The 24,919-nt window shown below is 37.4% G+C and overlaps 2 protein-coding genes across 2 annotated transcripts in view; one reads left to right on the forward strand and one right to left on the reverse strand.

Moving 5' to 3' along the window:
* lrtm2a (leucine-rich repeats and transmembrane domains 2a) overlaps window positions 1–21,187 on the forward strand; it is a 28,077-nt gene extending 6,890 nt beyond the window's left edge. The window contains exons 2-7 of the mRNA XM_038289369.1: window positions 2,416–2,581; window positions 12,777–13,003; window positions 14,225–14,350; window positions 14,679–14,767; window positions 18,254–18,411; window positions 19,368–21,187. Coding sequence (XP_038145297.1) covers window positions 2,506–2,581; window positions 12,777–13,003; window positions 14,225–14,350; window positions 14,679–14,767; window positions 18,254–18,411; window positions 19,368–19,885 — 1,194 coding nt within the window. The 5' untranslated portion in view covers window positions 2,416–2,505 and the 3' untranslated portion in view covers window positions 19,886–21,187. The remainder of the gene's footprint in view (window positions 1–2,415; window positions 2,582–12,776; window positions 13,004–14,224; window positions 14,351–14,678; window positions 14,768–18,253; window positions 18,412–19,367) is intronic.
* cacna2d4a (calcium channel, voltage-dependent, alpha 2/delta subunit 4a) overlaps window positions 1–24,919 on the reverse strand; it is a 106,105-nt gene that overhangs the window by 43,953 nt on the left and 37,233 nt on the right. The window lies entirely within an intron of this gene.

Genomic DNA, 24,919 nt, shown 5'->3' on the forward strand with positions numbered 1-24,919 from the left:
ACACATTTTACGTAGCACATTACTCAGTAAACCCAAGCAGCCTCCAACAAAGATGCTTTTCTGCATTTAAAAAAACAGTAAATTTTTCTAACTTGTCAATGCTACTGTGCTCGTTTACAAAGAATAATTTGAATTTCCCAGCAGAGTTCAGCTAATCTGGCTTTAATTGCGTACAGGAAATCCATCTGCAGAGCTTCCTTAATTCATGCCTCTGTTGCTTTGTTGGGAAAAGAGATTCAGAATGAGAACTAGAATGAGCAAGAACATAAAGAAAGGGAAAAGAAAGCTGAAGGTTCAACAGATTGGATAAATATGAAAGCCTAAATATTGGCTGGTGTCTGATAGCTACCATTAACTGTAAAAGTTTGCCTCATTCAACAATCCACATCTACATAACATGGACTGAATAACTTGAGTGACTAAGGCCTGCTTGTTTATGCCCTTGCACTTATTTTTACTTCCAACTCTCCTTATGGGATTTCCTGCCTTGTCTTATTTTCCCAAATCCTATCATCACTCCGTTTTTTTTCTACCCCTCCTTTCGTCAGCTCTCTGACATCACTTATCCTTCATCACTCTCCTCTCCTCCATTTCCATATTTTACCAGCTTCAAATGACCTGCTGACACTCCTGACAAATTGATGAATGTTACTCATGGGAGACTGGTTGACAGGCTGTACTCTCACTGACCTCCTGTTAACCTTGATAGCCAAACCGTTTCTTTCACACATAATTCTGGTTTCTATCAGGCTCTTTAATGAAGTGCAGGTAGAGATTTACATCATTAGGATGCAAAGGATGAACCTCTAATAAACCTTCAACTCTAGTTGAATCCAAGGCAAAATGAGCTACAATTAAAAAGCAAAGGCTTTCAAGTTTTAATCTGATTAGTGGCACATTTCACATGCAGCTCAATGTTTGGATGATATTTTGGGAAAAGATTATGTTTCAAAATTGCACTAATGGCCCAGAGGCTGCATTTCATGAAGACAAAGCTGTTTTTTCTCTCCTCAGTCGCAATTAATAAGGAAAATCCATATTCGGTTTAGTAAAATATTTTATCATCATGACATCAGCATTCCCTAGATATGCAAATAGGAAATTAGGAACTAAAAGTTAACCGTGATATTATATGGATTTTACTGTTACATTTTAAGTAATGATAAAAAGTAATTTAAGTTTTTCTTTCTATTTTGGATATATTACCAATTAATAATTGGTGAAATTCTGCCTTTTGAACTTTTTTTTTTATGATTTAGCATGTTTCAAAATGTTATAAACCATTTAAAGTTTATTTTGACATATTTTTAATTATTAAAGATGAAATTCTTAAAAATATTTAGAACCAACAGAAGTTCACATCACTTTCGATCATCCATTATGATTAATACTTTGCATGAATTCTTTTTCTTTATGCTGCTCCTTTCCCTTTTGTCCCTTAAAACAGCAAAGCTTAATCTTTGTCTAATATGATCAGAACTCAAATTAAAAATCATTTGGAGTTTAGCTTCTGATCAGGAAAAGAGTTAAAGCCTCTCCTCACTGCAGTCTCTACTAATGACTTTTTTCTTAACATCTCTTATTATTCTGTTCACTGTATTTTCTGGCATTTTAACCTGGATCCAAGTTCAGCCTGGTGCCCAGAGGCACAAAGAAATGGACCTCTGTCATGCCATCGTTATACCCAGGGAGTTTTGGATTAATTATTAGAAGTTACAAGAAGCTTTGTGCTACAAAAGTCAACTTTTATATAAAAATAAAAACCCTCCAATGACATTTAATGTACAAAGATCGGTAGAGGTGCCAGGAGCCACTGATTATTTTGTTAAAACAATTAATCCTTAATGTGGGAGTCATTTCCTGACTGATTATATAGACTTGGATTGAGTGGATGTTCATTAATTAACTTGTCAGGAGGAGATTATGCAACTGCAATGTAAGATAAACCTATTTTAGAGATAAAACCTACCAGAGGGGGTCAATACATCTACCCTGACCTGTATGTAAAATCCTATTTGTTCATATTTCCTTCGGTGTCCATGTTTCTGTTCCCTCATTTCCTCAGTCATTCCCAGACAGCAGCACTTCTTGTTCTGTCTGTGTTGAGGCTAATTGATTGCATACCCCTAAAAGACATTTATTATTCAGGCCCCAACATTTCTGGTGGCTCCCTTTCTCAGCCTTGCATGCACATCCACCTTCACACACACAAGAAAAGGAGGACGGCAAGTAAACACTCTCAAAGCTGTGATTGTTTATGCACACTCACCCCTGCTGGTTTTTAAAGATTCATGGATCAAAGTGTGTGTGACACAGCACTAAATTTGATATGGTCTGGGTTTAGGATGTCTTAGGATAAAGTGTCCTTGTATTTTATCTACCTGTTCAGGTAATTTGCTGCCATTTCTTTTTCAGTTGCTGTGCATGCAGAGGCTGCAGGCATGACGGCCTGATGCCATCATAGCGACACTCCTCTTGCAGAGGAAGGCCACAGACTTCTCTGTCATGCCCCCTTACATCCACCCCCCTGGGGGCACTGGCCTGCCCCCACCTATTGCTACCATCAACTTGAACAGATATGGTAAGTTCATAGACATATGTTGCTTCAATCCAACTTAACTCTTCTCTTAACTCTGCATGGAAGCAGGAATTGGCTGTTCAGGCAGCTGCTAACGTTAGCATGCTCAGCTTGAACGGACTCACACATACACACAAAGAAAAAAGATGAAGGCGCTGAAGGCGCGTGCCAAGTCTGTTGGCGAAATCCCAAATGGCTGTGTGTTTTAGTCAGGGCAGAAGTTTGTAGAAACAAAACTCAGCAGTGGGTGGAAGATAAAGATGGATCTGCAAAGTTTTTTTCCCTTTTTATTTTTCCTCTCTGGTGAATTTTAAAGCTGCAGGACAGACACTGTTCCTCCTTTCCATTACTCATCTTGTCTTTCTGAGGTTTAACCTTCAGGGTTAGTTTAGAAAAGAATAAACAGCCGCTGCATTTTTGTGGTACGACTGTGACATAATCAGCCTCATGCGTCAGCATTAAAGTTCCCGTCCTAAGCCCTTGACACCGACTTAACCTTCACAGCTTGTCTTCACTTGGACATCCCATCTCAGCCTCAAGTGTAACATTACTAGCTGTTTCCGTAAACACTTAATTTAGATCACATATATTTCACAATACATATACAGTATTTTTTATTCCTTCAATAATAGTACCTCACAATATTATTCAAATCCTTTCTTTCTACATTTTTTTCATGTTAAAAACATAAAATTCAATGTTCTTTTATTAAGATTCTATGTAAAACACCAATGCAAAGTAACACAGATCTTAAAGTGGAAAACATAATGGATCGAATTCAATTTTTTTTAAATACAAAAAAATCTACAATTTGTGGATTTACATTTAGGTCCCCTTTACTATAGCATAAACTTTTGTCAATCGGCTTTATACGTCACCTAATAACCATTTAATTGGCTGTATGTAATTAAATGCAAGTATAAATGCAGCTGTTCTGTGATGGCCTTAAATGTTTGGTGAAAAAGAAGCACCATCACGACCAAGTTGGTTAGCAGATGGAGGTTATAACGGGGCCCCTCAGTTACGGTCCTCAAGGGCCAGTTTCCTGTACCTTTATGAGGTGTTTCTGCTTCAACAAACCTGAGTCAAATAATCATATTATTAGCAGAACTCTGGAGAACTTGGATGCATCCTAAGAAGATAGTTAAAACATTTGACTCTGGTTTGGAAGCAGAGACATCTGAAATGTACAGGACACTGGACCACCACAAAACTGAGGATGCATGTTATAGAACAATATATCCTAAGAGCCTGTATGAGGGTTCCTCAATTTAGGTCCTCAGGATTCAGTGTCCTGCGACTTTTAGATGAGTCTCTGCCTCCACACCTGAATCAAATGGCTGAATTATCTTCCACAGTTGCAGTCCGGTTCTCCAGAGTCATGCTATTTGACTCAGGTATCTTGAAACAGAGACGTAACTAAAAAGGTGAAGGACTCCGTTCCTTGAGGACCAATATTGAGGAACCTTGGCCTAAATATGGAGTATTCAAGGAAGCAGCTATGTAGAAAGCTGCAAGATTTTATATTGGGAGAAGAAGTTCCATATAGCACAGACAAAGACAATCAATGCACTTTACAGAAATCAAATTCATCTGATTATACAGATAATAATCTGATTAAATAGTCACAATGGAGCCATTATTTAAATGATTATGTCAGGAGGTTAAAAAAAGAATGCTATCAAACTAAATCTAGATTACTATGGTCATTGAGTTGTCAACAATTACACCTCATGAGTGAGTATCTTGCAACAGTGGAAAAATAACTTTCTTTTAATGTGTAGAGGAACTAGGTAGTTATGGGTGACCATCTGCCTCAACCAACAGGGGTTTTAGAAGATTGATTTGCTAGAGAAAAAAAAAAAAAAATTAAGCAGTGGTTCGGAGGCAAGTTTTATGTTAAATGTTTAAATCAAAGTATGAATATGTGGATCTCTGTAAAGACTTAAAAATAGACTACACATATCCAGTCGGACTTATCTAGAGATTTAGAAATAAAACAGGAACAGAAAAAAAATTCTAGTCTTCAAAGTTCAAAAGCTGATATTATAAAACTGTTTTATAAAACCTATATAAGAATAAAAAAGTTTGCAGTTGTAACATGATACATTTTAAAAAAAGGGTGTGAAGCTAACTATTTTTATTTATCTATTTGTCTTTCTATAATATTCTATCAGATCTTAATTTTTATTCCTTTACTTTTTTGCAGATTAAGGAGTATGGTTCAAAAATTCTGCTGTGAAGGTTTTATTTTAATAATAGGGCAACACCGGCCTTTTTACAGCTGAAACAATTACATATACAAACCTGCACTGATCTGTCTGTACAAAGCTCATCCAAAAGAAGAAAAAAACAGTAATGAACCAGGATTTAGCTGTTAAAGTGGTGCTGCACACTTAATAACAGGGCAACCACTATCAATCAGAATCTCTACATCACACATGCATCTCATAGGAGGATGCTGGGAAAGAAAAAAATGTTTTATAATAGGAACTTCTGAGAAACGATCAAGAAAATGTGCTTCCCTGTAGTGCTTTCAGTGTTTTTGAAGCAAGACTGAACCTCTAAGCTCTAATCTACCTCTTTTAGATATCGATCAATAAAAGCGTCATACAAGCAATAATTCCCAGCATAAGAGGTACTTTTTATACATAAATTATCCTTTTAAAAATCATCATATATATTATTCTCTTATTCTGAAATCATTAACATTATCCTTGTAGAGAGACCATTTGAAACTTCCCTTTGACACACGTGCTAATTTATAGAACAAATAAACTGAAATAAATGTTCAATGAAGATTTTGGAGAGGCTGAACAAGAGTCCCAAGCTGAATCTATAGATTAAAAGAAAAAAACTAAATTAAAAACTGCAATTGTTGGCAAGGACACTTTCAAACCTTAACGATGCTAAATAATGAGAAAGTTAGTGAAAGTTAAATACTAAAGAATACCCTCCAGAGTAAAGTGTAAAAGCAAACCAGAGGAAGACAATAGAAAGTATTAGTGACAAACAAACAGTGGGGGGATGGAGAGATGAACTCTGGAGATTTAAGATCAAAGACAAGAAAGAGAGATGGAAGGATGAAGGAGAGGAGTAGAGCGATGAGAACAGATGAGTTTAGAAAGGACAGGGAGACCATATGGTGCCTTTAGGCTTTAACAATCCCAGCAGAGAGCATCAACACACAATTGTACACACAAAGAATGAACTAATTTTAATCCACATGCTTGAACATACACAGTATCTGTGTGGATGTTTGTTTTTGGACACTCTTAAAAGCCCCAAACAGAGCCCAATAGCACACTGCTTTTAGTAGAAACAGTGAGATGGACTGACGTCGACTGAGTGAAAGTGGTTCGGATTTGGCTTTCAACCAGCAAATACAGGTGCTGGTCATAAAATTAGAATATCATGAAAAAGTAGATTGATTTCAGTAATTCCATTTAAAAAGTGAAACTTGTATATTATATTCATACATTACATACAAACTCATATATTTCAGATGTTTATTTTGTTTAATTTTGATGATTACAAATGACAACAAATGAAAATCTCAAATTCATCATATCAGAAAATTAGAATATTACTGAAGACCAATAAAAACAAAGGATTTATAGAAATGTTGGCCAACTGAAAAGTATGAACATGAAAAGTATGAGCATGTACAGCACTCAGTATTTAGTTGGGCCTCCTTTGGCCTGTATTACTGCAGCAATGCGGCGTGGCATGGAGTCGATCAGTCTGTGGCACTGCTCAGGTGTTATGATAGCCCAGGTTGCTCTAATAGTGGCTTTTAGCTCTTCTGAATTGTTGGGTCTGGTGTATTGCATCTTCTTCTTCACAATACTCCATAGATTTTCTATGGGGTTAAGGTCAGGAGAGTTTGCTGGCCAATTAAGAACAGGGATACCATGGTCCTTCAACCAGGTACTGGTAGCTTTGGCACTGTGTGCAGGTGCCAAGTCCTGTTGGAAAATGAAATCTGCATCTCCAAAAAGTTGGTCAGCTGCAGGAAGCATGAAGTGCTCTAAAACTTCCTGGTATGTGGCTGCGTTGACCCTGGACCTCAGAAAACACAATGGACCAACACCAGCAGATGACATGGCACCCCAAACCATCACTGACTGTGGAAACTTTACACTGGACTTCAAGCAACGTGGATGAAGTGCCTCTCTTCTTTTCCTCCAGACTCTGGGACCTTGATTTCCAAAGGAAATGCAAAATTTACTTTCATCAGAGAACATGACTTTGGACCACTCACCAGCAGTCCAGTCCTGTTTCTCTTTAGCCCAGGCAAGACGCTTCTGACGCTGTCTTTCATACGTCTGTGTGTGGTGGTTCTTGAAGCACTCACTCCAGCTGCAGTCCACTCTTTGTGAATCTCCCCCACATTTTTGAATGGGTTTTGTTTCACAATCCTCTCCAGGGTGCGGTTATCTCTCTTGCTTGTACACTTTTTTCGACCACATCTTTTCCTTCCCTTCGCCTCTCTATTAATGTGCTTGGACACTGAGCTCTGTGAACAGCCAGCCTCTTTAGCGATGACCTTTTGTGTCTTGCCCTCCTTGTGCAAGGTGTCGATGGTCGTCTTTTGGACAACTGTCAAGTCAGCAGTCTTCCCCATGATTGTGTAGCCTATAGAACTAGACTGAAAGACCATTTAAAGGCTTTTGCAGGTGGTTTGAGTTAATTAGCTGATTAGAGTGTGGCACCAGGGGCCATCAATTTTGAACCTTTTCACAATATTCTAATTTTCTGATATGATGAATTTGAGATTTTCATTTGTTGTCATTTGTAATCATCAAAATTAAACAAAATAAACATCTGAAATATATGAGTTTGTATGTAATGTATGAATATAATATACAAGTTTCACTTTTTAAATGGAATTACTGAAATCAATCTACTTTTTCATGATATTCTAATTTTATGACCAGCACCTGTAATGCAGTCCGGGTTTCAGTACTTGGTTTGGAAAAAACACCAAATAATGAGAGCATTAAGCTAAGTGCATTCATAATGTGGTTTAGTGGATAAAAGAGTAGAATAACAATTAAAACAGGAAGACTACAGAAAAATGGGTTGTATCACAGATGGTAAACAATGTTAACTGGTTGTTAAACCAGCAATATAAAACTGTTTTTCTTTTTAAACTGCTGGTTTGAGTGCAGGCTTCTTTCAACAACCACTATATTAAGCAGACAAGCCTATCTGTTATAATAAATTCCAAAAAACAGCGTGAAATGGAGAGGGACGCAAGGCTCTGCCCCCCAGCCACCGCTAAAAGCCAAAAATATTAATTCCGTCTCACAGGTGTAGGATCCATCAAAGGTCTACTTGACAAAGAGGGGATTAAAGAAGATATATGCATTATAAAAAGAAGAGAAGGAAGAGAAAGCAATGAAGGGAGTAGAAGGATAAGACAAAAATATGTACTTAACCGCTTTGAGAGAAAAAATAAAATGTACAAAAACTAGCTCTTATGTGCTCTTTCCTCTCATCACAACAGCAGAAGTAGAAATTAAACCCCAAACACCCTGTCCCTGTTTATACTTAGAACCTGTTTGTTTGTGTGTGTGAGACAGTAATGTCCTTGGATAAGCAATTATGCACCTATTTTAAAAAGTGAGTCAGGAGGAACAGTTCATCATATGATGGAAAACACGTAATGTGAATTTAATAGTCGGGTGTGAAGCCAAATCATTTTCTCTTTTTTGTGCCTTCTGTCTGTATTTACTCTTATGTTACCACAGGTAAGGCTTGGTTGGTAGTTGTCTGGTTTTAATGCAACATTACCTAAAATAACTTAGATGTTACTCCAAAACCTTGGCTCTCTAAAGTCTGCTGTTTTAATGAGAACTTGGATTTTAGTAATAATTAGACATGATCTTGCTTCAGATTAACTGTATTGAGGAGCTAAAACGTCATTATTACACATCCGTCTCTGATTCTTATTTGTACATATTATATACATTTTAGTCAGATGTAATCTTTATTAAGCACCATGTTTTATGAACAATCAGTAGGAAAGGCAGAGTTCTTCAAGATTTCGTAATTTTATAGTCCTCTAGAACAGAGTCCCTCCATTCCAGAGCTGGATGTCCGATGTCCTGCGCCTTTTATACACGTTTCTGCTTCAACACCATCCTTCCAACCATCTATCTATCCATTTTCTTCCACTTTATTCGAGGCAGTGTCGTGAAGGTAGCAGTCTAATCAGAGATGCCAAGACTTCCCGATCCACACACCTCCTCCAGCTGCTCTGGAGAGACCCCAAGCCGACACCAGGCCAGCTCAGAGATAGAGGGTGCGTTTGATTTTAAAAGCTGCCTCCTCCAAGGACCCGGTTTATCTGGACTGGATCCTTCGATGATCATGAAAATAAGGAGACCGGAAACATTTTGGCTGCGAATTCAAATAGGTCTAGCCTTCCTTTCATCGCCCATATGTTCTGTCACCTAGCAACCGTGAAATTTGACACACAAAGCAGGAAAAGAATGAATACCAAACTTTTCAAAACTGTTTCTTTTAAAAAATGTAACAAAAAAGACTACACTACTGAGAATACAGAGTGGAATAAAGGAGACAACCACCGGGTACATGAAAAAAATAAAATAAAAGCCAATGATTTAAAAGGGGTAGAAAGATATAAGCGACCGCATTACTGCCGACACCGCACCGATGCATCTATCGATCTCACGCTCCATTTGTCCCTCACTCATGCTTCAACGCACCTGAGCAAAATAATCAGGTCATTAGCAAGACTCTGCAGAACTTTACTGCTTCCTGGGGAGGTAATTCAACAATTTGTTTCAGGTGTGGAGGCAGACCACCTGTGGACCAATAGAGCAATCCAGCTCTAGAAAATGCAGTGCAGCATGTTCCCCAACTAATGAACACAGTTCTCCTGTATGTAATCTAATCTCACTATTAATCCAGCTGTTGTGAAAAAGCTTCAAAGGACAGAGAACACAAGTAAAGACAGCATCATGGAGACGGAGGAACTCACCAAACAGATGACAGATAGTTTTCATGAAGCTGACAGTAGGGTAACATTAAAAAAGTATTTTCAAAACCATAACAGATGTGAAAGAGCAATGCTAAACCTGGTATTGTAGGATAAAAAGAGAATAAAACAGTTGACAAAATACCAAGATATAGACAGAGCTTCAGTACAATTAAAGCAAAGACACCCCAGATTAATGACAACTGTAACCAGAGTGAAAGATTGTTCTATACAGTATTGACTTATGGGGGTGAACCCTGTTTTTAATTTCTTACATTTTACAAATCTGAACTACTTTGTGTTGCATAAAATCTCCTAATATAGACTCTCAATTTGGCTGTTATAAAGAAACAATATAATAAAACACAAAATATTAAGTTAACAGTTCTACAAAGCATTGCATAATCATTTAAATTCCTCTAATCATTAACACAAAGCCCTGTTTGATCTCCTTTCACTGCTATCTGTATATTACAACACATTTAAATCTTGTCACTTGTAAAATAAATTAACTACATGCAGAGTATCCATAGCTCTGTGCTCGCTAGAAATAAGACTTTAAAAGTGAACAGTTTTTTATAGTGTTAAATTAACCATCACGTTAAGGAAAAAAAAGATTTACTAAAATAAGAATCAAGTTTTAAGGTGAGAAATGCTTTTGAATCATACAAGGACCCAGAGCAATAAGTTGGGTATTTTACCAAGCACTGTGAGCAACAGTAAACAGTAAGGCACTCAGACTTCGAGCACAATGTGAAACACTGAAGAGGGAAGAAATACAGACCAGTGAGTCCTCTGTGGTGAGGACAGCTGGTCATCCCAGTAACAAGATAGCAGCAAGTCTACCACTTACATGGAAAACAGCTTGTGCCTTGGTAACATGCAACTGGGTTCAGTAACAGAAGTGCCTGTGGTGGTGACATCATAGCTGGGTCCAGTGTCACCCAGAGGCCCCTGGATATAAACTTACAGACAGATGAAGCCCTGAAGGTGTCAAGAGGGCACTGACAATGAGACACCATCAAATAATATTCAGTCTGCTGTAAAAACCAACATCAGGGGCTAAACATAAAAAATAACAGTGCAGGATTTAACCAAGGGGAACAAGTTTTGCAACAATGGTACATGAATATTTATTATATAGATTTAAGCCATACACACCAACAGTGCCATAACTGGAGACACATCAGACCTGGACATATTTACCACCATCTACAAATCCAAATTAAAGGGAAAAGTAAAAAAAAATAAAAAATAAATAAAATAACGCTAAATAATACAACTACAAACTAATAAGAAAAAAACAAAACCTGATATGAATCATGAAACAAATGCTGATAAAATCAATGCGACAAAATCTGCTGCAGATCAGATTTTCTCTCCTTTCTCTTGAATTTAGAGTGTTTTTGTTTTTTTTCCTCACACCTTGAGGATAGTTCTCACATGCACGCACAGCTGCACAAGAGAATTCCCACTCACACATGAACTGAGAGATAAAAGTCGTGCCGATAAGCCATAGGCTGGAAACAAAGTCAACCAGTGTAACGAGACACTGAGGGAATACAGAGCAGTGCTGAGAGGCTTGAAGTGAAGGGATAAGAGATATAAAGAGAGACTGTTGGGAGAAAATACACAAATGAAGACAGCAACAGTCAGATTTAACTTAATGCAAACAGAGGGTAGAAAAAAAATATTCTGGCATATATTTATACTAGAAAACAAAGTCAGAAGAGAGGAAATAAGCAAAAATTAGAGAAGATTCCAAAACAAAGAGGTAAAATGCAATAGAAAAAAAAATGATCCAAGTCTGCTGGAAATGCATGGTTTGAAAATGAATATAGATGAAGGGGATTTCTCTAACAAGAGTGCTTTCTACTTGAAACCCGCACACAGAGAGAACATAAAAATTATATTTATATTCATGGGGTTTCAGTTTCTCGTAGTGTAAACTTGACGTCTACGCCCACACATACAGTAAAGTGTGAGAATCAAGAAACAGTGCATGACATTCTGTTGTCTCAGCTATTTTATCTTCTATTAAAAACAAAGCTGTAAAATGTATTTGCAAATGCAATGGAAAAACATTTTTAGTACTGTAATAATACAAGGCTTTTCCTAAAGCAGTTGATCTTCCTCATCTGTGTTGTACTACAAGTAAATTGTGATAAGTTCTGTTTTGTGGCTTAACTGTAAAACTTTACAGATTGTGCTATGCAACTTGGTGTTTTAACATAACACCGACTTGTGTGAAGAAATTGCTTAATGAAGGTGACAGAAAGGGACTTTTTTTTGTAGAACTACAATAGAAATCCAATCCAACTATTTCCACTAAAAATAAGAGTACAAAACTAAATGCTAAATTGCCTTAATTCTATATACAACATATTTCTCTTTTTCTTTCAAAGTAAAGGCTTTTGACAGTAAAAAATAAATACCCAATGCCTTTTGCTAAATTCTGCCCCATTTTAACTATTTTTACTACTTGTAACAGACAATTTATGTAAAATATCTGGCCAATGAAAGGTTTTGTTTTTCCAAAGAAAACATCTATTGCAATTTACAGAGACAATTAAATCAGATCATAGTCATTGGTAAAAATTGTGTAAGAAAAAACAGCTGATTTCATCAAGTCATTGATGACCATGCATGCAGTGGAGATGAAAACCTCCCTTTTAGCAGGAAGAAACCTCAAGCAGAACCAAGCTTAGTGTGAAAGGCCTTCTGCCATGACCGACCATGTGTTCAAGAGGAGAGAGGCAGTCAAAAAAGCAACATAGAAGAACTAATCCATAAATATCTTTTGAGTTAGACAAGGTAACAATGAACTAGCTCCACAGATGACTAAAAACAGAGAAGTTTAAGCAGATGTGCACCAAGTTTGTTTGCATGTCAAAGTGATGAAAGAGAGAACATCTATTTCGGGGTTGAACTAACAAATACTGCAGAGTGGAAGAATAGAGGTAGAATGAGGCATAATGATGAAAATTGATCCCTATGTCCTCCAGCAGCCTAAGCCTATAACAGCCTAACTATAGAGACAGCACAGGATAACCTTAACCACCAACTATGAGCTTTAGGAAATTAAAGTTTTAAGTCAGTCTTAAAAGTAGACAGAGTGTCTAGGAAATGAAACTGAAATATTTGACATAAAAACTGAATAACTAAATAACAGTGTCTGTCTTTCTTTAGTGTTTTATGTTCTGAGCCTCTTGGCCACGTGGATTTTGCCAGCCTCCTCGTGCCCCCCTTCCTGTCTCTGCTCCTCAGAGAGCCTTACGGTGGACTGTGGAGGACGCGGACTCTCCTCCCTGCCTCCTGTTCACCTCCTGCCTCCAGGAACACGCTCCTTGCTGCTAGCCAACAACAAGCTTGCCTCACTGGGAGCCACATCCTTTGCTAACTTCTCCTCTTTGGAGGTCTGTTGTCATATATCAATCTCTTTTTCCTAAAAAGTAGTCGCCTAAACTTTCAACATTTTATGAATTATGTTGTTTACTATGTGAGAAATTAAACTTAAGAGTTGAATATTGAGTAAAAAACAGAAAATCTTTGCTCTTAATCCAACAAAATTAGATAAATTAGCTCTTACTGTAAACTGCAGTTCAGTGTTTGCCTGTTTTCACATGGGATCTCTAAATGAGCCGACTCGCTGGCCCTCAGAGAAATCTATCCCACATAGTTGGCATAGCTCAGCTCATTATCAATTAGCACTGTTCTGACCAGTCTGCCAGCTCCTTTTTTACCCCTTAATATGTCACAATCAGAGTCCAGCTGTTGGTCTGAGCCCCTTTTAAGAAGATTGCCCTTGAAGGCTAATGCAGTCTCCATTTTGGACATGGTATTATGCTGGTAACAGTGTGCATTATTTCTGCAGTTCCTGTTTTTTTGGAAAGATATTATGGCACTAGTGTTTGTTGTTTCCCAGTTGATAGGAAAAGAGGCAGATAGGAAGGAGATTATATGCAGTTAAAATCCCTGAGGCCAACTACTATATAGGAGACAGCAAAGTTGAAGACCGCTTTAAAAGTGGATCTATTATGTTCTGGAGAGGAGGAGAGGGATATGCATAGAGAGGTACAAACATCTCTACAACCCATGCATTAGAAACCTGACCAACTTTGGCCATCATTTCAAAATCTAGTTAGACATCAAGATGAACAGTGGATCCTGGATTCCTACTGGTTCAAGAGAATGGCCAGCCTCATGTGATGAGAGCATGTAGGCAGTTCCTGAATAACAAAGGAATTGATTCCCTTTTGACTGGTCCCTACATCGATCTGACCTAAAACCAACGCAACACCTCTAGGATATTAGGTAATTGCCTCTTTAACTGTATTAGGAAATACAATTAAGGCAAGGATGCAATGGCTAGATTTGCTTGGATTTAGAAATCCAAGCAAGAAATGTCTCTTTTAAGTAGTTTTAAAAATGAAATGTCCTCAGTGAAAACTTTAACCCAAGAGGAAATATCAAGGCTGAAGCTGACAGTTTTAAACCAACTGTTCTGAGAGAAATCCAGTTGTACGTTCTTGGCATACTATACAAAATGAGCAAGTGATCTCCTTTCAAGTAATGTTTTATTAGTAACTTTAGTACTGGAAACAGAAACAGAACATGTATATTTTCCTGTATTTTAGGAGCTGGACCTTTCTAATAACTACCTGGATAATTTACCAGCTGGGTTGTTTAGAGACATGTCCAACCTGACAAGACTGACTCTGCACAACAACTCACTAACAGTAATGGACAGAGACCTATTTCAGGTGAGCAATGAACATTATTAAGGAGTTTTTAGATTGAAAGGATTGCTTTGATACAAAAGATAACTGCAATGCACTGAAATAAAGTTTAAAATCACTTTGTCAAATCACCAGAAAGATCTTAATCAAAAATAAAGAGAAACAACTTCTGTTATAACTTGGATTTTATTTCATTTTCGGCATCTCTGCTTTCCTTTAAGACAACTTTATCATGACTAACACAAACAAAAGGATGGTCTACGAAGATAAACTGCACTAGCGGCCCTAAACTGGTGCAATGGAAAATGGTAAACTTCAAATTAGAATGAAACTACTTTCATTCTCTTCACAGGGTTTATGCAGTCTTCAGAGCCTGGATTTATCATTGAACGGTCTGTCCGCTATTCCCATAGGCTTACTGGATGAGCTTCAGCACCTCAGGTAAATCTATGCCACATTACATTATTTCATAAGCTTACACAAACTCATTTAGGCCATTATTACTGTATGAGCACTGCAAGAAGCTACCTGGTTAGGCCCAAAATATACATTATGACAGCATTTTTTTAAATATACATTCAGCAGTCAGTTAGTGCTGATATTTTTGCAGTAAATAAAGGTTCTGAATCTTTCCTCAATGCCCTAAAGTTGCTCTATTTGACATAAACCTAATGACAATGGAAAAATGAGAGTGACCTTATAATGTTTAAGTTACCAATTTTAGTTAATTTAAGATTGTTGAAATCCTCCCTCTAGAAGTAGCAATCAGAAGATAAATGATATAGAAAACTGAATTTTAAAAATCCCTTTATTGTCCCACAATGGGGAAATTCTGGTGTTTACAGCAGCAAAAAGATTACAGAAGAAAATTGTCATACAAATGTGGACCTTAGAAAAATGTATAAGAATAACATAATAGTGAAGAATTAAAACAAACAATAGAATACTTTACTGTAAAATGTTTTAAGAATATAAAACTTTGCATCTGGAGAATAAAATAACCAATATACAGCTATGGACATTTTTACATTAATGGATATTATAAAATAGCAACATCAGATGTGCAAAATGACAGCAGCATGTTATTTAAATGACTAAGGTATAAACTGTGCAAAATCAGCATTAATGTAAAAACTTATTGAGGCTGTTGGGAACAGTGAAGTTCCATAAAGACCCATAAAGTCTTACAGCTGCTGGGAGGAAGGATCTGTGATAACGCTCCATGGTGCAGCAGTCTGTCACTGAAGGAGCTCTCCTTCCCACCTGCTGATCTCAATGCCAGTACTCCAACAAGGAAATACACTGGTCATAGAGGATGAACATGGTGAGCAAAACACTCCTGTAGACTGTGGTATTTACATGCCCTGTTGGAATAAGGTCGCTAAAAGTTCACCAGACAATTTCTCCAGATCTCCAATGAAATAGAGTGGATTCATGCTTCCAACATGAATCAAATCCCGACTACAGAGTTGGGACTAGGTTTAAAACAGGGTAATTTTTGTTTAGAGGTGCCAACATGGATAGAAATGATCTCTGCAGATTACCATCATAAACTATCAGTGCATACATTAGTCTTAGGATGGTTAACATTTTGTGTAAAAGCTGTCCAACTCTTTATGCACACCATCTATACAATAAAAGTGTTGTTTTCTAAAACTAAAACTAATTTTTACTTATAAAAGATACAAGTAAACTCCCTGTATGTCTTTGAAAGTGTCTTTTTGGTGTAACCAACTTCTATGAATTACTGAAAAATACTGTTCACTATAAAAAAGGTATTTTACTGTCATCTTGCTTTTTATTGATGTTAAGGTATAAGTACATGACTTGCATAGTTTGACTCACAGTCTTTGATTTTTTACATATGGGGGATGAAGTAGCATCAAGTCAATTTTAAAACTACTCAGCAAGTTATACCACATACATATGTAGATAATTGTTGGTAGCTATCATTTAATGAAGGAAAACCCCACCGTGGTCACAAAAATAAGTCTGATAAAGTAGTCATAAATAAAACTTCTATGGAAATGTATAAATGAAAGTCAGAAATGGAATTGAAACCATGCTTAAACATAATAAAAAAATAAACTAATGAAGCAAGCCTGTACAAAAATGACGTTACCCTTTGCTTAATATTTTGTTGCACAACTTTTTGAGGCAATCTATGCAAACAAAGAATTCCTGTAAATGTCAGTGAGACTTCTGCTCCTCTCAGCAGGCATTTCGTCCCACTCCTAATGAGCAGACTGCTCCAGTTGGCTCAGGTTTGACAGACAGCATGTTGCAGCTCCTTCTAAAGATGTTGAATAGGATTTAGGTCAGGGCCCATAGCAGGCCACTTCAAAATAGTCTTGGGTGTTTTTAGCAGAGTAATTTGGATCTTTATCTTGTTTAAAGTCCCATTACCAGCGACTGAGACCAAGTTCTTACACTGGGCAGCACATTTCTCTCTAGAATCCATTGATAGTCTTGAGATTTCATTGCATATTGTAACAGAGCCTCCTCCATGTTTCACAGTAGGAAGTCTTCTTTTCTTGACATGTCACATTTTTATTCTATAAGTGAACATAGAGCTGATGTGCTCTGGCAAACAGTTCAGTTTTTCCTCTCATCTGTCCATAGGACATTCACACAAAAGATTTGTGGCTTGTCAACATGTACAATCGTTCCCCTTCGCTTTTCTATTTAAACTACAAAGTTTGGCTATATAAGTATAAAGAAAAATTGCTGTTAAGTTTTTTTTTTTTTTTTTTTAAGACTTGATAAAATATTGAAGGTACAGTTTTTGAAAGACCCACCCTCTCCACTTTAAAAAAAAATGCACATGCACAAACCCTGTACTCGCTCCCGAGAGGGAACGTCTATGAAACGTGCAAGAGCATGCACAAGCACATTTCTCCTTGTGCACGCTGTTTAAAAGATGCTGTTTACAGCTCATACAAGCTTACTTTCCCAAATAAGATTTGCAATTTTTCCACTATATCAGACTCACCACAGGGAAGTGAAAATGGGGACAAGCACGTACTGTAGGACGGCCTTACATAAACATATCCCCAGAATGATTGACAATTAGGAGGACCCACTATACCTTTAAGGGTGTGGACCATATTAATAAATTAATCTAGTGAGACTTTTATGAATAATACATATTTAGATTGACATAGCCAAAAGTGTGCAGGCCTACTGGGCATTTGCTAAAGTAACTTTTAATCCCCCTGATCCTATTATCTAGTATCAAAGCTGAATTCAAAACTTGTCAGACCAACTACCTGCTTTACAAACCATATCAGTCGAGTTTCTTTTAGCCAGTTTGGATTTAGCCCTAGTTTCCATTATTTAGCACAACAACATGACCGGTAGTGTGATCTTCTCCTGCTATAGTTCATCTACCTTCAGATTGTTTATTGTATTCGTCATCTGGTGGAAGGAGTGAATATTTTTGCTGCTGCATTTCATTCGTCTCCGAAATTTTTTTTTAAATCCCTCCTCCAAAAGCCAATGATGAAATGTTGTAGTTGGAAATCCCATCAGATCAGCAGCTTCTAAAGTTCTATGAGCAGGAAACAACAATCCAACCTTGCAAGTCACTTATGTTACCTTTTCTTCAGCATTAACTCGTCTAGATGCCTAAAATAAAGTTCAGGAGTTGCTACTTTTGTCAGCTGAATAGTTGAACAGGGTATAGTTGGGTGTCTGACTATAGCTTTTTTTCCATCGAAGTGCATGAAAATTAAAGAGCTTTAGTTTTAAAGAAAATCTGGAGCTAATTGTCTTGGGTTTTGGTGGTAGCAGTGTAACTGATGTCACCCAATACAGATAATTTATTAGCCTTTTCTAAAGAGTATAAATGGATCATATTTTCTATTCAGTTAGCAGGACAAGGTTGACCTGATTAAAAATCTTTTTTCATCCTCTCGTCCTTCGAAGGTGGCTCTCCCTGGTAGGTAACAGACTTCATGGGTTGGAGAGGGCAGCATTTGAGCCACTGTCCAACCTGCAACACTTAGAATTGGGACAGAACCCATGGGAATGCGACTGCAACCTTCGTGATTTCAAACACTGGATGGAGTGGCTGGTGTACAGAGGTTGGTTTTTGATTTATATTCCAATGACTTTGTGCTTCGTATTAGATTTAAGGAGGCAAAAGAATGCTGAAATAGTACTCTATAAGCAGGGAATACTCAAAAGACACAGGTGGAGGCTGTGAAAGCCTTGACTTTCATCTATTTTCCTTGGCTACATTCGTTAATGTGAATTACAGCTCCCATTGTTTTTCTGCATGCCTCTGCAGGCTGTTAGTACATCAGATAACCACAGCTGCTCTCTGCTCTTATCGTGTACAAATTTCTATTCACCTCAATGCCTGAAGCCTCAGCTGCCCTGCTAATGAAGCATTTCTTTTTTTTTTTCCTACTCAGTTCTTCTGTCTAACTGAGCTCCACTCTCGTTCTGTACAGCACTCTTCAGACGGAGACGTGATAATTCAATAGTCATGAGAGCAGAGAAGAAAATTACAAGGAGGCATTTCGTACTTGAACAATAAGCACGTGGCAGCAGCTTCTCAGGATAGTTGATGCAGAAAAAAATTGATTCAGGAAAGTGGGACAGTGAAATTGTGTTTATTTTTTCAAAGATAAGCATTAAGCTGCAACACATTTAGGGAGAGTCTTGTACAGGGGACTTACTTCTTTCATGCACTATGATAAAAATAATCAACCAAAGGTTGCATTGGCTATTTTAACATTCAACTTTTAGATGGCCACCAATTGTGGAGCTCATGCAGGATATGAAGAGTAAAGACTCTATTCTCACCATTCAGAGGGAATTAGGGACTCATATTTTAAAGACTGCGCAGCAAAGCATGTCATATTATAAGTGATAGAAGGACTTGGCTGAGGCGATCTCGAACAAAGCATAAGGTGAATATTGCACCATGTAGGACTCATAGTGGAGTTTGAACAAGCACCTTTCAGCTTTAGTTTTTTTTTTTTATTAGCATTGCTTTATATGCAAAAATAATAATAATTTTTGTCTCCTTAAGGGGGTAAAGTGGATGCACTGGAATGCACACTACCAAAGGATCTGCGTGGGAGGGACATACGGAGCATACCAGTGGAAATGTTCAACTACTGCCTCCAACTTGAAGATGAGAATGGAGGTGGTTCTGAGGGTGCTCGCTCTGGACAAGGAGGCGGTCCTCCATGCAGCAGGAGTGCTCTTAACCCAAGTGGAGCAACACCGGTTTCTGACAACAATGGCAGCCCTGGTGTTGACTCCCCATCTACAGCAGGTGGCGGAGGCGGGGAGGCCTCCACAGATTGTGTACGTGCCCGTTATAGACCTGTGAGTGTGCGTCGGGCCATTGGCACAGTGGTAATTGCTGGAGTGGTGTGTGGCATTGTTTGCATCATGATGGTAGCCGCCGCTGCTTATGGCTGCATTTATGCTTCTCTGATGGCCAAGTACCAGAGAGAGCTGAAGAAGAGGCAGCCGCTAATGGGGGACGGAGAGGCTGATGGGGAGGACAGGGAAGACAGACAAATCTCCTCTGTGGCCTAAAAGAGGGATGCGACAGGAGAACTAGCAAGACGTGAAGGTGAAGGTCAGAGGGGATTAAAATTAAAGGGCTCAAGGAGGAAAAAGATGAAGATGTTTTTTCCCCCCTACTTGTCACAGACATTATTGTATTGCTCCTTTTTTACTCTCATACAGACACCTTTTTCTGATTTTTGTCTTCATTTCCTCATCCTTAATCTATTTTTAACCTCGCCCAGTATTGCCCTTCTTCCCGGCACACTCCCCCGCACACAATCCTCATCTGTTCCCTGATTTCTTTTTTTTCTCCAATTTTGAAAACATTCTGTTTAACGTATTTGTTACCAATTATTCCTCGGAGTTGCCGGCCAGCCACCCACTGCAGCTAAATTTGTAATTGAATTGGCTAGGAAAAAATAAAGACAAATTAGCTTTTCCCTTAAACTATGAGACATATTTTGTGTTATGAAGCACTGTTGCTGCATGGTCAGTCTGTACTTGCAAATCTAGACTGAAGATTCAGGGATTCACAGCATGCATGGTGTTAACTGGACCAATGTCAATGATTAGTAATATTTGTGCCATCTTTCAACTTCTACTCTATAAAGCCAGTGGTTACTCAGAAAAATCAGGATCCAAATACATTTAATAGTCCACGTCTGGCATCATTTTTGGACAATTTTTCTCTTCAACCTCTGAGACTCTGTATGACTGATCTCAAGAAACTGCATTGAGATTTATGTTAAATCAAAAGGACAGTTAAAATGCTTGTGTACCCTGATGGTACATACATTTTTCAGAAAAGAATCAAGAATGTGAAAACTCAGAAAAAGAAGGTATGTCTTTAGTGTCAATTTATGTCTCTCTACCAAAAGTCACTGCTTCTCTGGATCTTTCTGGACTAACAAAGATCAACATGCAGAAACAGCATCATCCATCAGATTAACAGGAAAAACACGGTAGCATTAAACTACAATTTTATGCTAATGAACTTGTCATATTCAGGAATAACAATGTAAATTATAGTAAAGAACATTATAGAACTTTACTTGTGGATTCGTTGTGGACATTAACGGGACTGAAAAAGGTCGGAGGATGTTCTTCATTCACTTAAAGAGGTAACGGTTTGCTACAGAGACATGAGCAACGACCTCAGAGAGCACTGGCACCTGCTAAGGACTACAAAAAGTAATCTATGAACTACAAATGTCAGCCACCTGCACTTTATTTCCCTTATTAGATGCCCTCTGGTTGCTCTCCCAGGCTTTATTTCCTCCTGTACCTTTACAAGACAGATAAGCCACCCAGCTGGATTACACAAAAAAAGCTGCTACTTTACACCATCCTTTTTTATCTCCTCACTCATCTTTTTAAGCAGAAATATTTGTGGAAGACTTTTCCGCACCACTTAAGGACTTTATCCATTTCCTTCAACAATCAACCCCCTCAGAACTGTTTTTCCTTTTATTTACCATCAAAGGTCTGCAATATGCAATGAAATTGTGTGTTACCAAACGTCATCACTGCTAATTTGATAGGAACACCATTGTGTCATGTATACATGTATAATATTAGTTTTATTCATGTTCTGTTTCAATATCTTAATGCCTTGAAAGATGTATGTGAACAGTTGTTTTAGCTACACAGAAAGTGGTCTAAGTAGCATATATTGCATATTGCTTCCCTGAAGTAAATATCTGTTTCCTTAAATTTTGACTGACTTGGAATGAACCAGTATTATTGGTGTGTTTCTGAAATCTGACTATACTGCAGATTTTATTATGCTAGTCTATTATGATGTGTTGGCCCAGAAATTCCAGAAATATTTTTAAATGCATATGTTTTTTTGTTCCTTGAATGACTCCATAATGTATAGGTCCTTTGTTGCATTGCTGGATTTAGTTTTCGTTTTAGATTTTAATATCACTGCAGTAGCTATTTGTTGTCTTTGGAAAAATGGGTAAAGTTTATTTATAAGAGGCTTAGACAGAGTTTAGGGTGTCAAAGTGGGCTTTATGCTGCCTCATCTATTTGGTCTTAAAACAACATATCTAGCTATAGATAAAACCTACTTACCTGCACTCATAGAAAGGATATGAATTATTCATACAATTGTCATCTGCAGTTTTTGTGTCATTTTATGTCATTTAACTTTTATTTGCCCTTAAGTAAAAACATTTATTTTCAATACCATTTATTTGTTTGATTTATGGTCAGCTAAGCTGAATGACCTCACACTAAAATTTGAAATACTTTTTCTTAATGCACTTTTAAAGATATGGTCAAGCTTTATTATAATTATGTGTAAAAGCAAAGATAAATGTTTTAATTTTCATAAAGCTCGAACGAACAGAATGGCCACCAAAGGCTGGAGTTAGTGGGATACCTTATTGAGCGATACGCTACAGGCAGCCTTCTTAAAGCAACTAACGGAATAAATAACATATTTTCCAAGTGCAACCATAATGACAGATATTTCAGAACATTGGACTTCATATGTTTATTTTCTTTAAATAAATAAAGGTAAAAGGAAAAACAATCATATATAGGCCTCTGTTGTTGCTTAAATAAAACTATTAATCTAATGCACCATTTTTACTCCAATATGAAGTAAGTATGAAAAAAGTTTCAACATTAAAAATTCTTTAGTAAGGTTTCTTGAAGTAGGAATTTGGAGAAGGGAATTTGAAAATTTCTAGACTTAAAATCCAAAATGACTGTCTTCCATGGAATAGTTAGTGAAACATTGTTAAAAACAAAAACAAAAAAAAATACATTGTGTGATACAGATTACATTTATGTAAACATTTTTTTTTTTTTTTTAGTTACAGCCAAGCAGTAATCTGCTTATGTTGCAATCAACCGTGGTCAACAGGCATATTTGCATATTTAAGCCAGCATTATACCAGAGGGCAATTGATGTACCATAAAGAACCATCAGCTCTGGTTAATTCCTGAATTTTCTTTGCAGCTTTTCCCTTTACAAAACGTTGAAGATTGTGTTTGAAATGCATATCTTTATAGCTGAAGCTCCTCTAACAGCTGAATTACTCCCATCGTCTTTTAAAGCGAATGGTTCCAGAGTTACTTCAGGGTACTGCTAAAGGGAGCTGAAGAACCAGTAGCGGTAGTTTTAACAGGTAGAAATATATTAGCATGGATGCTGATACTTGCCAAAGTAACAGGATACCCTGACATAAAGCTAATGTGTTTTGTGTTTGCATGAAGCCCAATGGCCGTATTGTTCCATTTCCCAGCTTGCGCTCATCCTCTTTACTAGACAATGTGTTTAGGTCCCATCATGTAAACACTAACATTGGGCCACTGTGATCTCTGTGCACTAAACATGGCAGCCAGCTTTAATAAAACTTCCTGGCCTTGTGCCCTTTAGAGATGTAACCTCTGTCAAACACTGCAACGTGCTACTAATGCATCAAAGCATCCACTGTGTTTGTGATCTTCACATGTTCTGATTATTAGATACTTAGGTAACTTGGGCCCCATGAGACTTATTTGACTTGCCAGCTTCTTCTAAATTGAATTAATTACATCAAGATGACTGGTTTTTCATAAGTAAGAGACTGTGTGCTAATTGGATCCTTCCTCCTCTGTCCTTCACTTTTTGGCTGTCAGAAAATGTGCAAAGAAAAGTCACGCCTTTATAGTCTGTAGCTATGAAAGGATATTTATAGCCAAAAAGCAAAATGCATTAGCAGTACTTTACATGCATCAAAAGATGTACATCAACCAGTTCAGTTGTTGCAACCTACATCAACACAGGTTGATAAATGGCCTATAGTATATAGGATAGGCTCTTTCAGGTCAGAGGACTCAAAGTCCATCTTTAAATACTGCCCTTTAGAACGATCCTTTTGATGCAAGTTCAACATTTTGACTGATCAGTGTTTAAACATCACAAAGTAGCCCAGGCTTTGCTAAAAGTGCTTTATTTTTTTATTTTGAAGTAAGGTTTGGTGAAACTATGTTCAGTAACAGTTCTGACTCCTGTAGGAGTATTACTCAGTGGTGAGCGGCTAACCACTTGCAACTGTACTTCTTAGCTGAAGTGATCATTCTCAAACGCCTCAAACTGACATGTTCTTCTCTGCAGGACACAAAACTACATTTCAACATCCACACACTGGCAGGAAAAGGTGGTTTCGGTTCTAGTTGTTGCATTTGCTAAAGGACACCAATCAACAACAACAGGTTGGCTCAGGCTTATGGCTGCATCAGCTAATTATTAGTCCATCAGGATTATTTCCAAAGAATGAGATGGAAATGTACAAAAACCTGCTCATTGTTAGAAAGATATGCTATAATAAACATGAAGCTAGCCATACTGCAAACTCAGACCCATGATATCTTAAGCAAAACATATGTATAGGTTAAAAAAAAGTACATATTTATATACAGTGGTGTAAAATTTTGCACATATAAATACACACAAACACACACACACACACGTGCACATATACATTCCCTTTTGTCATGCTAAAGATCCCCTTCAGCGATCCCAACTAAACTCTGTCTATGGATCCAAAGACATTTTCCGCTCACTCCTTCTTCAGTAGGTCTTGTTGATGTCAGTAGCTAAGTATCTTTTCTTAATCCTCTTCCTATAGCTGTGTATAATGAATAATAAATCATAGTTTGTTACATGAACAAGGCAGCAGCAAATGCAGCTATGACGACTGAGGGCCTTGGTAACGACACACAGCTCAGAAATAAAGGGTGTTGTGTTAAGATGATTGTAAAGATGATTGATTGCAATGCTGATGGTAATGAAGCATTTTTCCTGGTCAAGACGCTTTGATTTAAATAAAAACATATCACTCCTGGGTCAACTATGTCCATACAAAATTACATTTTCTCATTAAAGTTTGAAGAAATTCTCTTCTCTGCAGAAAGAAATGTCTGAAATTTTCAAATAAGCGATGATTTTAGATTGAATAAATGCCAGACAACCAAGTTTATTCTTTGCTCTTGTCTTTCTATTTCTAATCTTTTTTCTTCATCCTTTTCACTCTGTGATCTCACCTCAATTTCTTTTCCTGT

Source organism: Cyprinodon tularosa, unplaced genomic scaffold (genome assembly GCF_016077235.1).
Source record: "Cyprinodon tularosa strain WSP-4 unplaced genomic scaffold, ASM1607723v1 ctg268, whole genome shotgun sequence".
NCBI classification, from domain to species: Eukaryota; Metazoa; Chordata; class Actinopteri; order Cyprinodontiformes; family Cyprinodontidae; genus Cyprinodon; species Cyprinodon tularosa.